The sequence below is a fragment of the Scleropages formosus genome, chromosome 14, assembly GCF_900964775.1.
Source record: "Scleropages formosus chromosome 14, fSclFor1.1, whole genome shotgun sequence".
NCBI lineage: Eukaryota > Metazoa > Chordata > Actinopteri > Osteoglossiformes > Osteoglossidae > Scleropages > Scleropages formosus.
Genome location: NC_041819.1, coordinates 13086838 through 13101760, shown reverse-complemented (window position 1 = coordinate 13101760; position 14923 = coordinate 13086838). Strand labels below are relative to the sequence as shown.

General features: G+C 41.6%; 1 protein-coding gene across 7 annotated transcripts in view; it reads right to left on the bottom strand.

Moving 5' to 3' along the window:
* Positions 1–14091, bottom strand: part of LOC108920069 (syntaxin-binding protein 5-like) — a 105853-nt gene extending 91762 nt beyond the window's left edge. For all 7 annotated transcript variants that reach the window (XM_018728545.2, XM_018728547.2, XM_018728550.2 and 4 more), the window contains exons 1-2: positions 13116–14091; positions 2708–2805 (exon numbers count right to left, since the gene is read on the bottom strand). In XM_018728545.2, the coding sequence (XP_018584061.1) occupies positions 2708–2805; positions 13116–13283 (266 nt within the window). In that variant the 5' untranslated portion in view covers positions 13284–14091. The remainder of the gene's footprint in view (positions 1–2707; positions 2806–13115) is intronic.
* Between the last annotated feature and the right edge of the window lie 832 nt (positions 14092–14923).

Here is a 14923-nt window from a genome sequence, read left to right as displayed (position 1 = left end):
CTTTTTTAAGCTTTACTCTGCCTCATCATTGCGACTCGCACTCTCCGAAAAACATCAGTTCCAACATATTGTTGCATCAAAAGGAGTTTAAAAATTACTGCATAGTCAGTATTTAAGGTTACGTTTTTTCTATCCAATTATATAATTTTCCTGTACGAGGGTAAGTCAAAAAGTATCTGCCATAATGTTTTAACTTTTTTATAATGCTGATACTTTTGACTTAACCTTGTAATTGTGCTTCATTGTAAAACACACTAACACATTAAGTCAATCATGGCATTGCATATCATATTTCTATGAGCACCAGAACTACAATGTAATATAATATTCATACATTTTACAAAGCATGGTGCTGTTCTGGATCAAGTAGCACAGCGGGGGACTGTTCAAATGCTACTGGCTAGCTTCCTTGACCAAAACAAAGCTTAATAAACTGTACATAAATCAGCACAGGCGATCCCTCCGCTTTACAAATCTCCACTTCTCAACCCCTTAAACACTAACACATGTATTAGGATACATGCATGCACACAAACACAGACCACATAAACACATGTGCCATGTTGTAACACAGCGGTTTGTCAATAGGGCAGTCAGACAGTTAATTTTTTTTTTTTTTCATAATATTACATACAGACCTAGTCATACATATCACATTAGCCTGAGAACACCTGTTCAATTGTCTGCGTAAACATAGGCGAATTGCATCTGCCCATTCGATTTAGGCCAAGAGGACTGTTTTAACCACTCTAATTGAGTACATCTGAGTGTTTTTCTCCTTCATGAATTTATTATGATGTACATTACACGTGTGCTTCATTATGTGGTTCCGAGGGCACTCCATGCTAGAGACCGGATCTGATTTTAACCCACGTAATTACATCTTGATTCATCATGCTAATTGTTATTGCCCTTCTTTCCGTTTCCTGGTCCCAATAAATTCTCCATTTCACTCTGCAAATCATGCCAGTCCTCTTACAGCCTTCACGATAAAATCAGTTTATAGCATTATCTCACAACGTGCAAGCACACACAGACCCAAAATTTAAGACGCTTTTGTTTCTGAAGAAATCACTGTTGCTGCCGGGACACCAATTAGCTTCCCTTAATCTGTGAGAGGGGATCTGTCATCCAGCGAACAGCTGATCACTCATTTGACATCATGAAGCAGAAATATGAAAATATCTGGTTGCTCCTCCACACAAAGCTTATTTCACTTTATCCACAGAGCCCATTTTATATTAGTTAGGACACAGTATATTTTACATTGTGAGCCTACATTTGTACAGCTGCCCATTGTTTAGTCACCGGTCTGCACATTTACAGTCTATTAGAGTTAGTGAAGACTGTTCTGTCCATTCAAAACACACAAACACCTTCCTTCTTAAAAGGAATGACACAAACACCTAAGCAGCCCTATGCCTTCAAGCACTCAGAGTCAATGCAGGTATCTGAATCATTCATAGATTTCTGAATCAGCAGGGAAAATGAATAAGTGGCCATATAGCACAGCAGGGCTTCACTTAGCAATATAAGCTCAGGTTGCACATTACAGAAATGAAAGACAACCTGGACGCACAGAACAAAAACATGCCTGCTGCTTTAAAGGCCAAAGTAGATTAAAGATAGATGGATAAATGAAAAAAGGAAGAAAGAAATATAAAACGTAGATGTTAAATTCATAAGAAGTAAAAGAGCTTCAGAAGTGAGTCATTTTGGAGCCCAGTTCAACACTGAACCATTCATCTAAATCATCTCAGTGATCTTCCGCAGTCCCATCGAGAAATAGGGATTGTGTTTCACATAACTGACATAACCTCAGTTATTAAGTACAATGAAAGCAGTTCACGGACTCTAAATAGTGAAAATGATTTAAGTTATTTCCATTAAGGGCTATGTCAGCTAACCTGTTTCCCATGTTTCCATTCCAACATTTGTTTCCCATGTAAGCATGGAGAGTGCGGATGCAACTGCCAACACTGCTCATATTAGACGTATTAGATCAAAGATACAGATAATATTACATCTTTTTAAAAAAAAAAAAAAAAACTTTCCACAATTTCAGAACTACTAAATAGACATACATGTATTAAAATAAATAAGATAACCTTCTTTATATATTTTGAGAAAATTTTTCAAAGTTTAATATGAGAACAGCACACTCATGCGTAGCGACAAAATTGTCCGGCTGCTGATTAAGGCAATTAGCCAAACACGTCTCTGTACATAGCTCAAGTTAAATAGATTTGCTTACTATTTGAGTGCGTGGCCCTTTTATGATATTAAAGTCAAACTTTCACCCAGTTAAGGATAAAAGAATGACCCAGTGTACAGCCTTTGACATATGTATGTGCCGAAATATATTCAGAACGTGACCCATTTATATACATAAATATTCAAAGTTGATCCTTCTCAGTGAGCATCTCCAGGGGCAACCCTTGCGTGAGCATTTGCCCATGTGCAGCACTTCATCCACTGATGTTGCTGCCGGTAGTTTTGTTTGTCGCTCTCACCAGTGAAATGCCAACGTGACAGTACCCGCAGGGAGGAAGGACGGGACATCAGCAGAAGGGGACATTAAAGAGTGACAGCCTTACCTGGAGCTGAGCAAGTCCTTTAGGAACCAGGATTTCTCCCGCGGGGGCTTCGGGTGTAAAACAACATGTGACGCACAGGCGTGTCAGATCACAACAGTGAAAAAGGATACATTCGTAGGCCACCTGTTCGAGACCCTATGGCAAGGATTTTCTGAACAGGGTCAAATGCCAGGGCAGTGGGCTGGTATGGGAATCCATGGCGGACCGTCTAGGAGAAAAACACATTGAAAATATAATCACTTCTGCAACATTAAAACCCAATGACTAGTACAATAAATGAACAGTTATGCAGAACGAATCAATTGATATTATACTACCTTTTTCAGCCGTTTAACGCAAAAAATAAAACAGAACACACTTCACATCAGGACAGTGATCCTGTTCAAGTGCCAAACCTAGAATTACATTTCGATGCCAGTGCTAAGGATAGAGCAGTCATTATTCCAACATTATTTTTCAAGCGACTTATTTAAGGACTTATTTAACCGTTAACACAGCTGGCAAATATTTACCGGAACAATTCAGGGTAAGTTCCTTGCACAAGGGTACTACAGCAGGGATTCAGCCCTTGGTCCTTTAAGTCCAAGGCAGCAGTGCTGACTTCTGTGCTACCTGCTGCTCCAAATTAGGCTAACATGGTGATATCACTGTATATGCTTATAAAGTGTCAATTAACTTTTTAAAAATGTACAAATAAGATCAACCAAACATTGGGTAACATATAAACAGTAGTTCAGCAGCAGTTCATGAAAATTCACATGGGGTCGTTGCTTGGTGAAGAGCCCGTAGGGAATGAATCAGTAGAGACTGCTTTGCACAGAGCTGTGATAAGAGTACACTTTTCTAGTGTATCCTGGGGCCTGCTGCTGGAGATTTCTGTGCTGAAAGCTCAATCTTCTACCCCTGACTGATTGTACTTTCTGGTTTTTCAGTGCTTCTACGCAAAAATCTAAGTTTACTCACAAAATTTAAAGAAAAAAATCTATGCACAAAAATATGTAAAGCAGTAAATCAATAAAAAGAGCTTAAAAAAATAAATAAATAAATAAAAATCCAGGTGTGATCCCTACAATAAAACCAAAAAAAAAAAACACCAGCAACAAAAAAAACAATGATGATAATAAAACTGTTATATAGCACCATTAAAAATTACTACTGTTTTGTAAAAATAAAGATACATAGGGTACAGAAAACAACACACATAAATTCACTGTAAAAAACCTGCATAATAAAAAGTAAATAAAATAAAACAACAAAATATTTAAGGAGAAAATGTAAAAAAAATTATGAAAAAGAAAATTAAAAATTGAGCACTTAAAAGTGTAATTTCAAGACAATTTTAAACATGTGGCTCTTAAGCATGGATATTTCATAGATGGCAGATTAATAACCAAAAACCAGATGTTCTGTTGTGTGTGGCCGGCAGTGAGGAAGGTGTCCCCAGCCATAATTCACACTCCTGCTAATGAACAGCATGGTCTATAGATTTTTTTGATTTCTTATTATCTGCTATTAAAGGGGGGCAACCGTTGTGTGCTCCCTGTGTTTACAACGGGCCTGGGGCTCAAAATTCGGCAGCCTTGGGTTGGAGAAGGCAGGTCGTATCAGCAGAAATTTCAGAACACTGCACACCGTGTCACTCAGCCTTGTCCTCCACACACATACGTACAAACGTATGTGACAGCAGTTTTAGAAATCTTGCCTTCAACTTTTGGAAATGCCCCATTGGGGACCATCAGTCTATGCACAGCTGAAGTCAAGGCTGGAACACAGCAATAAGTGTGTGTGGGGGGAGTATTTGTGCAGCCACAGACCTTCATACTCACTGAAATCCACCCAGTATGGATTCCGTCCCAAAGCAGAGGGGAAATTAAACCCTGACCTGATTTAACTATTCCTTTTATAGCTCCTTTCTTCACTCTGCTAGAACCAAAGAGACAGACACAACTGCACTTTTCCACAGAGCAGCTGTGTGGATTTACATTCCCGTGTTTCCATCTTATGACTGCTTAGCTGTGTCAACCTGTAAGGTTTACTTGTGTCACAAAACATCACCCGTGCCTATGTGTATTTTATGCTAAAGGCACATACGGACAGCTGGAGCTAAAACTAATCTTCACAGCCTTACATAAACCACTGAACTACAGGGAAATGGAGGAAATATGACAAGGCCTGTGTGACATAGAATTTGTTAATCAGTTAATCCAGCCAAAGTCATTTATGTTTCAATTACGCAAAAATGTACACAAAATATAAATGAGCAAGGGTTTCATAATAAAAATTAAAACATGTTCAGCAGTAACACCTATAAACATTATTTTCTTTAAAAAAAAAAAAACTCTTTTGTCTTTAATCATTTTGAGTAAGTCATAAACGCACATGGTGCTGCAGCAAGAAGTACTACCACCTCACAGTGCCTGGGTGGTGCAAAAGAATATGGGTTCGATCGCCACTCAGTCTGTGTGGAGTTTGCATGTTCTCCCTGTCTCTGCATGGGTTTCCTCCAGGTGCTCTAGTCTCCTCCTACAGTCCACAAACATGCAATTTACGTGACTTAATTGCCCATAATGTGTGAGTGGCTGAGTGACTTGTGCATGTCTGGCTGTCCTGCCATGGACTTGTGTCCTGTCCAGAATGCAGTCCCCTCAGTCTTGTGCCCAGTGATAGGCTCCGGTTCATCGCAACCCCGCTCAGGCCACAGTTATTAAATCTGGATGGATGGCTGGAATTAAATCACAATTTTTGCTTTATATTTTTAACCTTTACAGGGCCATGAAATCAATAAAAGTCTGCTGCACAATCCATAAGTGTTTTGTCTGACAGGCAAGAGCAGGCAGACTCATACGATGCATCGCATAATATAAAATGCAGACAATTAGTAAACTGCACAGCAAAAAAGCAGTATAAATAAATAAATAGGTCTGAAGCTCCCCTTGTCTTACAGTTGCAATATTTGGTAGAGTTTAAAGCAAAGACACTCAAGGACACAGCATCCAGAAAGAGCTGAGTACGTCAGATTTTTCAGCTCTACTAGAGTAGATCTCTCTCTGTCTCTTTCTGTCTGTCTCTCCCTCACTCTCTCTCTCTCTCGCGCTCTCTCTGTCTCTTATAATGTAATGTAATCATATTACAAAAGAAGCCACTGGGAGACCTGCTGTCTCTCCTCTTCCCCCCCCAGAGAATAGATCTGTATTAAATTGTCTATAGTTAGTTTTGGCTGCTCCTCCCTCAACTCCTGTGCCAGCCCCTCTGCCCTGGGTTCCCGGCCTTGAGCCAGCATGCCTCCTCTGCCCACCCATCTCACCTCCCACTGGAAGGACTAGGCTTCATAAAGACTTAGGATGAAGGGTGCTGTAAAGCGTCACCCTGCAAAGAAAACCAGTTTTGAAGTCCAAAACGAGAAATTGGTAGTAAATAACACACACAAAAACAATGCAGAAACCAAAGAGAGAAAGATGTTTACAAAGCAAAGTGAACACCCCGAATACCCTATCATAAAAGTCCGAAAAGTCATTGATGTCCATGTAATAATATCCTTATTCACTTAATTTCACAAACTGCCCTGACTCTGGAAAGGCTAGTTTGAATTGGCCTTCCTTTGACTTGTTGAGAAATGAGGAGTACCTCCAGTCTTTTGTAAACATTTTTGCATTGTTAAAAGACACTACAAGTAAAGTGAAGCTTTTCATCATTTGCATACTTCTAACAAGAATATTATTATTCTGTCACTGGTAGTACTGCATATCTATCAAAGTCTGAGTTTACAAAGAAACCAATTTTACATTACATTTTCAGCATTTTTGACGGACATGGTGGCACAGTGGGTAAAACCAGTGCCTCAAAACTCCTAACAAGCTTGGTGGGTGTGGGGTTCAAACAGTTCCCAGCTCAGCTTTTCTCTGGCTGTGTGGAGATTTTTATGTTTCACCACACAGACATGCACAAAATAAAGCGCTGGCAAACAACTTCTGTCCCTCCCTTGCATTGGAAGTTAAATGAATGGATCGGTATAAGTCAGACTTGACTCGATAGCACATCCATCCATCTAGATCTTGAACAATTTCAAACATAAATTCTGTTTTCTTCTAATATTAAAATTATATCAAAGAAAAAATCTATAAATATGTAACATATGTGAATGTATTATTTTCTGCCTAGCTGTAAATAGAGCTTAGAAGGCACAAAAGCTGGCAAAAGTTTTGTGTATTCTAAGTACCTTTTTCCACCAACAGTGATGTATGAATTGTAAAAGCCAGAGGTGAAAAGAGTAGTTACATTTCATATTACATTTCAACCAGCAGCAAATAAGTTTATAGAACTTGTACTCCAAGATTCATCATAATGTTGACTGAACAATTTTTAAACAGATGAACAGCTGTAAAGTGCTTTGAATAAATGCATCAGGTAAATAACAAATGAATTTTATGAATGTTCATTTTATCATTAACACGGACTAAATTTGAGGCCATCGATTCTCCCCCTAACCCGAGCTACCAAGTGATTCTCACTCTTGGGGAAAACCATGCTTGACAGATGACAGTGGCCAATGAAATCCAAGTAAGAAGTTAGTTGACACTGGGAAGGTATGTTCACAGTAAAATTTACTTGATACCCCATGATTGTTTTCAGATACTCATGTAATAAAGATGTTGCTTGTCTATCCTTCATCAAATGAACATTTTCAACTGATTGCAAATGATTGACTCAAACTTGATTTGACTATGTAATGCACAGATTATATTTTTACGTCACTTTGGAGAAAAACGTCTGCTAAATGAATAAATGTAAATGTAAAGGACTCCAACCTCATTTGGCTTCTGGCATATGTTCAATAATCACATGGAAAATAGATCAGAGTCACAGAACTGACTGATCTTTACTGATTTGTATGTGTGTATGAATTCCTGCTTATTTGACCATAACTTATATTGAACCCAGGATTTGGGTTCAATATAAGATACGGTCAAATAAGCATAGTAATTATTCTTTAGTTGGAAAGTTCTTTAGGTGGAATTGTGATCTTGTGTTGGAAATTATGTTCTTTAGTTGGGAAGTTTTGTTGATGTAATGCACTCTTTGTATTGCTCTCTGAGCTGTATGTCGTCTTGGAGAAACGCATCTGCTAAGTGAATAAATGTTAATGTAAGTTCTGAATGAACTGTGGTCTGCTTATGAAAGCATCCATCTTGAAACCCACTACAATAAACTACAAAACTACTCTTGTGTGACGCCACAGAGGAGCCAAACCAATAAAGCCAAACATAAACCCTGGCCATCAATACAGGTGTCCAAAGCAGTCAAGAGATAATTTACAGTCAAGCCCAGCGCAGCAAAAGCACCACAAAGACCATCACAGATACCTCACAGAGCAACACGGGCAGCTCACAGCTCAGTCCGTAAAGCTTTACCATCCAGCATGGAAGGTGAAAACTCACAACACGTTCAATACATCGATACGCATCGAACCGGGCAGCTCAAAGCAGCCAGTTTCAGTTTTCAGCTGACTCAGCCATGAGCTGCTCTTTCTGTTCTAGTCTCTCAAACATGGGCCAATCTGTTTCCTATGCAGTAGCAGTTCTCCTCCATATCATGTTACATGCACTCTGCAGCTGTCTGCTAGGCATTACTGTACACGGTTTCTGCACCTAGCAGCAGGCAAAGGCAGCACAATGAATCAAATGGAACCAAGTTCGTATAGCACAATTAAAATCGGTAGAAAACAGAAGACTAATTGTACCTTTGCACACCCTTGACATCTTCCAGTCTGCCTCGTGATTCTTTTCACAAGTAGAAAACACGTGAACATAAAGACGTGACTATTAGAAGGGCAAAGTCGGTATTTCTGTTTAGATGAGAGCGAAAATGTGGTTCAAATGAAAATCGGCTCATCCCTTCCATGTGAGATAACAGGGCTTCTTTTGCTTTACTGGGTCAGTGAGTGTGCTGCCATCATGATGTATTGTTTTGAAATGGGCTTTTTAATTGCCACTTCCTCCTTTCTGCATTCTCTTACCGCTGCCGAAAATATTTACATGTGCAATCCGATTGCGTTGGTTAAGTAAATGCATCAGCAGTAGGTGCATCATGCGTCTTGTTACCAGTAATACTGCTTAAAACCCAAAAATGATGTTTAAGAGAAGTTTTAACTAGTACAAGTTCATTTACAGATGGTGTCTCAACACTGTTTGAATTAGAGTAAGAATTTATAAAGCAAACACAGCCCCACAACAATCTGGAATGTGTACATAAACCAAAACAATTTCTAGTACAATTAACCAACTTTGTTTCCTGACTGTGTGTAGGATGAAATTAATGCTCTCAGCAGAAATGAACACGTTCACACACGAGCCCATTACACCACAGTTACGTTCTCCTCTGTCTCAGCAGTGGATGTGTTCCAGGTGCAGACACAGGGGAGATGGATTTACTCATTTCCTGTGTCTATGTGCTTTGGCATGAGGGCTTGAGCATGTGTATGTACAGTATGTCTGCATCATTGCAATTTTGTACATCAGCAAATGTGTGCCATTCATACTTGCCCTGGAGCTTGCTTATATGTCAGACCAAGTGAAACAAGCGCGTCAGCGCTTCCGACTCATGACTCAAAGCTCCTGGTTGAGCTCATGGTGAAAAACAAGATGAGATATAGGCACTCAGACACCAATCAGTCCAGTTACTAAGCAAAGACTGACATTATCTGCCCCTTCAGAAGGACAGCACAGTGTTCAAAACAACTACAGTAAAAGACAAATTATATTAAAAAAAAAATATTTAGATAAATCTGTGCATGAAAACAAAGCTCTAAATGGGTTTATACTGATATCAAAATAACCTCTAACGGACCAAACAATCTTATTACACAAGTGATTAACTCCTGATAATTTCAGAAATTATAAAGACGTAGTGAAAACTGAGTCTTCAAATATCAATTTTTTTAACAAACAAAAAAAAAAAAACCTAATGGATGAAAACTGGAAGAAGAGGAGGTGGTATAATATTTTATTATCATTTACGTAACACATTTATTTGTAGAATTAGCAGTCCTGGGAAAAAAGAGCACAGGTTCATTGAGCTGAAGATGTCATGGAAATTTATCTGGAAAACTTGTGTCAGGAGGAACCAAACCTGCAGTGCTCACATATGCCAGGTATAGACAAGGACAATGGGCTAAACACATTGTAACAGGGTTACTTTTGTGATTAATCGAGTTACATAATTATATTCATTAAAACATTCAGTATAATTGTCATACCGCCTACTCAGCAAGTGGTTGTTTGTGACTTGAAGGAAAGACATTTCATTTTGAATTAAATCTCTATAATGAAGCAAGTCTATGGTCTAAGGACAAGCAGAACCACTGGATTACAACTTTCTCACGATCGCTGCAAAAACAAGATGCCAAAAGCAAAATGCGCCAGATGGCAGTAACCAGCTGACTAATTATGTCTTTCACATAATTTTCCTAAGAATAATATGGAAAGAAGTACAAATATACATGATGATGACCGTTTCCCGTATTACGGCTTTACGAAGACAGGCCAAATCTGCAGTCTTCCTGTGTTCAAGTATCCTTGGTCTGGTAGGGCTGCACTTTAGAAAACCACAGGTGGCTGCTTTAATGGGGTGGAGAGAACAGAGGGGAAAGCTGCAGCCTAATGCGCATTCACAGGTAACTGCGGCAGAGGCCCCGCCGTCCTCTTTCCACGTGGCCTGTGCGCTTGGACTGCAGACCAAAGCAGAAACAGGGAGAGTTGTGACGAGCAGGCTGGGGACAACAGCGTCACACTGCTACAGCAGGTGCTCCCGCGTTTGGCACCGCAGGAGCTCCCAAACGGATAAGCACCAAAGCCACTACCTTCCAGAAACTTAAAGTGCACACAGCACACACAGCCACTAGACTGCATCTTGTTCTGTTCAGTTTGACTATATCCACAACTGGTGTGGCTCCTAATAATACATTTTAATACTGCATACAGTATTTTACACTGATATACTGGAAATAGCACTCGATAACAACAGGAATGGCTTGATTTTGGCACACTTCATACTTGACTCTTTTTACATTTACATTTACATTTATTCATTTAGCAGATGCTTTTCTCCAAAGCGAGGTACATCTTAGAGAAAATACAATTTGTGCATGACACTAGGAGAAAGAGAGACAGTTGCAGACATGTGATTCTTAAGTAAACCTAGTTTGTTTCTTTCCACTTTTTGCACCAATGTTCATCGCACGAGTAGGTACACAAAACTCAGGATAGACGAAGCCTGATCATTTTAGTATTTTTATACTATTGTGACTAGTAAGGGTGGATGGAATAAGAAGATTGCTTTCTGATCTATCCATCAAACATAGTAATTTCCCTGGATGTCATTAGAGACAAAGCAATATGTTCCTCCTGGATTCATCCTAGGAACACAGTAACACAAACCCTCTCACATCCATTACCCCTGAAAAATAAGACCTGGAAAACTTCTGCCGGATTCCTGCCTTGCCTGATACCTGCATCAGATATTTTTTTAATCTGTGGCCTTATTTTTTTAAATCACATAACCCAGCGGACAGAGTGGTTCTGCAGTCTAGCAACTTCGAAACTTATTTTTCTCCGTCTGTGTCTGCGCAGTCTGGTTGTGTGAGAATGAGAGCATGTGTGATCAGAGAGAGGCCACCGTTCATTCACCTCATTTGTTACAATATTTTTTTTTTTTTTTTTTTTTATGATATTAAATCTTCTGGCTTTCTAATATGTAACTTCTGATGTCTTTTGAGCTTGCATGTATGTTTTTTTTTTTTCTTTCCCACGTCATAAAAGCAATAACAACAAGACAAATGGAGAGCAATGTCTAGTAGTATAGGTGTAATTTATGCTGGGAAGCTAATGAAAAGGCATACTTTTCAGGTCTTTATAGGACAGAAAACACAACCAACTAAAAACCAAGGGAAACTATTAAGTTATTACGGAGAGTGTTCCATTAGTCTTTATGTACCTGAATGTTTTATCCAATGCAACTTCAGAAAATGAGTGTATTGATAATCTGTCCATTTATACTGCTGTGTGTCATGTGTGCTCAAGAACCTCATTCAAATGTGCTAGAGCAGGAGTGGGATTTGAACCAGCATCCCTCAGATTACAAGGCTACTGCGTTAAACATTTCAACACGTTGTGCTGCCACTACCAGGATGAACAAAAAAAGGATTTCTTGTCACTGCCGAGAGACTCGGTCTAGTGCTTTGTCAGTCGGTGCCTTAACCACTCTGCCGCAACAGTTTGACTGCAGAAATGGCATCGCAGCCTTTTAGTTCCGTTCAGAGACCCTCCCTAGCCCTGCGCCTCCACCCCCCCCAACGCACAGCCCCCTCCATCCCCCGCACTCCTACAGCTCTTTCGGCCTTGTTCGTTCAGCGATGAATAATTCACCTCGGATCCAAAAAAGAAAAAAGAAAAAACACGCGCACTCCTCCTCCGTGCTGAGGAATAATCGCTGCAGTCAGCTTCGCGGAGCTCGGCGGGCCGCGATGGGCGCTGGTGCTGCTGCTAAAAATAGCGGCAGTAAAGCACAGCAGCGAGGTGGTACCGCAATATCAGAGGGGCTTTTATGTAAGGAAGGGAGGCCAGTTATGTCATCGATTCGAGACAATCGGTTTAATGCAGATATGGGGAGTTCCTGTCATCGCCATCCAATTTCCAAATAGCGGACCCGCATAATAAAAGGAAATGAAGACTGACGGACTGGTGGCGGCCAGGGGGGGGTTGGGGGGGCAAATTACCAGCAGAATGAGGTGAACAGCACAATGACCAGGGACAGGGTGCAGAAGAGAGCACACACTGTCCCACGCGTTTCTCCGCACGCACCGATGCGCGACATTCATTGTGTGCTTCCACCTAACTAAGGGGCATCAGTTCCGCGTCAAGTAAGAAACCCTGAAAACGACGCGAAGCCCTTCAAGACGCTCTGCGGAAGAGGGGCCATTGAATCATGGTGTGAACACCGAGAAGCAATCTGCGTGCGATCATGCGCTCCAAACGTACAAATCCGGGTCCGCGGGTCCAACGATCGCATTGGCGCGTCATATGTATTACCAAGGCCATGTATTATACTATATATACACATACATATATATATATATACATGGTTGTTAAATTGGGACTCTGAGGCGTTGCTACTCTGTAGCCCATCAAACTTCCAGCGAACACAATTTGCCTGAATGGACAGCGACGTGCGTGCGTGCGCGCGCGCGTGTGTCTCTATGTGGGTGTGTGTGTGTGTGTGTGTGTGTGTGTGCGTGTCTATTGAAAGTCTAAGTACACATCACAGGCACAGCACGGTGCCCATCCGCCTCTCTCTCTTGACAATAACACGGTTGACGCAGAGCGCTCAGACTCAGAATGCAACTGTGTTTTAGGGCAATAGGGATGCACGCGCTTTATCGCATCATGGCATGTAATAATAATAATAATAATAATAATAATAATAATAATAATAAGACGCGGGCATTGCACAAATGGAGATGCGTACCTTGCAGATCTGAAAGTTCTCAGACACGAGTGTTTCCGCCACCTCTATGTCTCTGGGAGTGGGCGCTGCGGTCGGAGTGCCGGCCGCGCTGCTGCACAGCGGGACGCCGCCGACGTTCACCGGAGAGGAGGTGGTCAGTCCGTCCAGAACCTTTCGAAACTTCTTCATTTCGGCGTGAAGGTTGTAAAAAAAAATGGTGAATTAGAAAATAGTGCTACCTTATACTGGGGTCCGGAACAACTGAGATTGCATTGATGGGAAAGACGGCGGATTCAGGAGAAGCTCCTGGGAAGCGAACGCGGCTCTGCCTGCGGGTCTTCGCTCGATCCCCGTCTCTAGTCTAAGTGCAATTCAAGAAGTCGTGGGGGAACTTCATCTTGATCAGAAGGTTATGTCCACAAAACAACTTCAGAGCGCGTTCGCCTAAGCGTGCCTATTCTCAACAGAAATCCAGAGAGGAAGGAATCAAAATGCCATCAGAAAGCATAAATGAATACAAAAGATGAAATAGTGATGTTTTAAAATGTGCCGCAGGTCACACTCAAACTAGAAAACTTGAGATTTTCCAACATGATAATGGATCTCAGCCCACCATAACATCAGTAATCAAATGTAACAATTAGCTGCATCCAGATTTTGCATCAACAGTTGGATATGCAACGGATAGTCAGCAAGGTGCGGAAAGAGGTGTTCTAATTAGAGTAAAATAATTAGAGCAGGGAGATGAAGATGCTGCACAAAGCAAGCAACTGCGGCTCCACCAAGCTTACTCCCGCTAAACGTGAAAAACGGAAAATGGACAAAATGTGGCGAGAAGCCGCGAGGTCTGACAACTTCAATTCTGTCTTCGTGTCGAGCGACAGGGATCCCGTGATGTTCGAACAGGTCCCCCTCCGGTCCGGCTTTCCTGCAGTAAAGTACGGGTCGCTGTCCAGCGTACTGAAATCCGACGCCTCCTCCGCTGTTCTCGCCCCCCTTCCCCTCCCCTCCCCCTCCCCTTCCTGCAATCTCTCCGCCCGTCCGCAGCTCCGATTGGCTGCAGCGAGGAGGACTGCCTACGGAGCAGCGATGGAAGAGAATGAAATCATCGTTTCTGTTGATTTGAGAGCCGCATCACCTGCGCGTTGGAACCACAAAGAAGACGTTCCCGACGAGCGCGCGATCCGACGCCTGAAGGACGCCGCAGAAGTCGCGCTGCTGTGCGGCGAAAGCGCCCTGAACCGCTCGGGAGGGAGATGCTCGCGCTGATTGGTCGGATTTAACCTTGCCCAGCTGTTTGTATTTGGCAGCTGTGTAATTAATCAGCCGTTACAAGAAGAGAGCGCGAGGAAGATGCCCCCCCCCCCCCCCCCCCCGCGCCCGTCAACCCCACCTATCTCCAGCCCAGAGGTCTTACGTGTAGTCCATTCTCGCGCTCTGGTCCGACAACATTTTGCTATGCTCGTGCGTCTCCGTCAGAGGTGTTTGATTTATTATGGCTGAGGATAATGGCTAATTAAATTATGAAATAATCTGCACAATCTGAAAAAACGGTCTGTTTTTCCAGACTGCTGTGCTCTGTAACCCCCTTTATATCTTTATCATTATAGTCATCTTCATCACCATCATCATTTTCTTCACCTTACTAGGGTATGCACCAACTTCTCAAGTACTGGAAGAGCAGAGAAATGGTAGCTATAGTACTAAGAGGGGATATACAGAAATGTTGGAGGCGCAAATTAGGTTTGACTGAACACTGGGGGGAGGCGACCCACACCCCGTAGCAGTGTATTTAATGACCCGGACACCTGCTTGAAGCAGTGAAATAT